Below are 2,500 nucleotides of genomic sequence, written 5' to 3' on the forward strand. Positions count from 1 at the left end.
GCCGGGGCTGAGGCTCCGCGCCGCGCCGCTGCTGTGGTTCAGCTTGGGCCCGTCGCTGGCCCACGAGGGGCGGGGCGCGGCGGCGGTGGCGGAGGGCGGCGGGGCGCTGGTGACACACACGGTCAGCGCGGGGCTCAGCACAGTCCTGGCTAGGGCGTGGGCGTGGGCGTGGGTTGCATCATGCCTGGATAGCGGCCCGTCGGTCCTGGTCAGCAGCACATCGTCGCGGCAGAGTCTCCTGCTGTTACTGCTGCTGGGGGGGACGGGGGTGGCGGTGGTGCCTGGGGCCTCCTCCCTAGGCAGTGGGCACTCGCCAGGCGGGGGCCGGGCACATCCCGGGGCGAGGCTGACGTTGCTGCTGGGCGGTGAATGGGCGGCGCGTCCTTCACCTACGATCAACACTTCCTCCTCGACAACGGGCGGCGGGCGTGGGGGCGGGGCGGGGACCGGGGCACGGGCGGGGACGTGGTCAGGGTGGCGTCGGCCTGGAGGGGAGCAGCGCGGGGGGCCGCTGGTGGTCTTCTCATACACCACCACGGGATCCTCTGAAGAGGAGTCCGCAGGGAGCGGCGGGGGGCACGGGGGTCGTGGTGACGGGTCCTGGGTGGCGGGTCTGGTGGTGGGGGGCTGTGGAAGCTTTGCTTCAGGGGATGGGGCTGACTGGGTGACCCTGGGGGTGATGGGAAGGCCTGGGGCCTTGGGCTGAGACTTGCAGTCTGGTGGTGGTTCAGGGGGCTTGGTAGTGGTGGTGGTGGCGGTGGTGGCCGGGGGCTGGGTGTGGAGGGGTGACGGGGGAGTGGCGGGGATAGGCGGGGAGGGCTTGGTGGGTGTTGGTGTGCTGGTGTGTGTCTTGGCGTCAGGGGCAGTAGGAGGCTTGGCAAGGGAGGCTGGCTTGGCGTGGGGGCTGAGGGGCTTAGGGTGTGGGGCGTCAGGGGGTGGAGCAGGCTTGGTGTCAGGACCCAAGATTTTGATGTCAGGCGACTGGGGCCTGATGTCTGGGACAGGGCCCTGGGCAGGGGCAGGGTCAGTGGCAGGGTCAGGGGGCTTGCTGTGAGGGACAGTGAGCGGGGCTTTGGTGTCAGGGGCTGTGTGCTTTGACTCCGGGACTGGGGAGAGTTTTACATCAAGGGGTGGGGGCTTGATGTCAGGGAGTGGGACCTTGGGGTCTGGGAATGAGGGCTTGGTATCAGGGGCAGGTGGGGGCTTTGTGTCAGGGACAGGTGGGGGCTTGGCATCAGGGGTAAGTGGGGGCTTGGTGTCAGGGACAGGTGGGGGCTTGGCGTCAGTGGGTGGCGGCCTGGGTTCAGTGAGAGGTGGCTTGGTGTCAAGGGGTGGGGGCTTGGCGTCAGGGGTTGGGGTCTCGGGGTCTGGGGATGGAAGGGGCTTGGTATCAGGGGCTGGGCAGGGCTTGGCCAGGGGGTTAGTGGAGAGTTTAGCCTCAGAGGGTGAGGGGGGCTTTGGGTCAGCTGGTGCCTTGATGTTCCGCGCGGGCGGTGACTTGGCGCGGGGCGGCGTGAGTGGTTTTGCTTCAGGGGTGGCCGATCGGGCGTCCGGGGTGCGGGGTGACCTGGCTTCCGGAGTGCGCGATGGCCTGGCGTCAGGGGTGCGGGAGGGCTTGTCCTCGGGAGTCCGCGGTGCCTTGGCGTCTGTGATGCGGGGCGCCTTGGTGTCCGGGGTGCGGGTTGGCCTGGGGTCCGGGTTGCGGGGCTCCTTCACATCGGGGCTGGGGGCCTTGGGGTCTGCGGCGGGGGGACTTTTAGCCTCAGGAGGTGAGGGGGTAGCGGGGGACTTGGGCGCCGCGTCGGGAGCAGGCTTAGCCTCGGGGGGCTTCGGGGAGGGTGTCTTGGGGGCGCGGCGGGGCGGGGCCTCCGGGACCTTGTTACTGTTCACCGGGGAGTGGGGAGAACGCGGGGGTTGCCTGGGGGCCTGTGCGCCACGGGGGCCGTGGCGGTGGGCCTTGCCGGGGGCGCGCGTCGGGCTGACGTTCTTCCTCTTGAGGCAACGGCCGTCTTCGCCGCCCGCAGCGTTCTTGTCCGGGGTGCCGCGGCCACGCGCTGTGGGCGGGGGCGTGCGGGGGGCACGAGACGGGGGCGAGAGGCTGCGCCAGGCTTGGGGGGAGCGGCGGCGGTGGGCTGCGGGGCCGCGCTTACCGCCGGTGGGGGCGTGGACCCCGAGCTTCTGGCGGCGGAGGAGGGCGGCTTTGGCGGCGACGCGGCGTGAGGGCGGCCGCGTGGGGAGCTCCGGCTCAGGGGTGCTGCTCCCGCTGGACGACGACGACGATGACGACGACGGCGACGACGAGGAGAGACTGACGGCGTCGCTATCGCCCCTCAGACGACTACTACGGAAGGTTCGACGGACAGGGCGGTGGTCAGGCGTGGAGGGTCCGCTGCCTGACGACGACGACGACGAAGACGACGACGACGACGAGGATGACGACGACGAGGAGGAGGAGGAGGAGGATGTAGGATGGGGTTCCTCCTCAATGTGGTGCTTGTCT

At 70.4% G+C, this 2,500-nt stretch overlaps 1 protein-coding gene across 1 annotated transcript in view; it reads right to left on the reverse strand.

Moving 5' to 3' along the window:
• LOC123520318 (nascent polypeptide-associated complex subunit alpha, muscle-specific form-like) overlaps positions 1-2,500 on the reverse strand; it is a 41,759-nt gene that overhangs the window by 7,484 nt on the left and 31,775 nt on the right. Inside the window, exons 5-6 of the mRNA XM_045282529.1 lie at positions 2,495-2,500; positions 1-2,341 (exon numbers count right to left, since the gene is read on the reverse strand). The exon at positions 1-2,341 is cut by the window's left edge and continues 117 nt beyond it; the exon at positions 2,495-2,500 is cut by the window's right edge and continues 190 nt beyond it. Of these exons, the coding sequence (XP_045138464.1) occupies positions 1-2,341; positions 2,495-2,500 (2,347 nt within the window). The remainder of the gene's footprint in view (positions 2,342-2,494) is intronic.

This window comes from Portunus trituberculatus, chromosome 7 (assembly GCF_017591435.1).
Source record: "Portunus trituberculatus isolate SZX2019 chromosome 7, ASM1759143v1, whole genome shotgun sequence".
NCBI lineage: Eukaryota > Metazoa > Arthropoda > Malacostraca > Decapoda > Portunidae > Portunus > Portunus trituberculatus.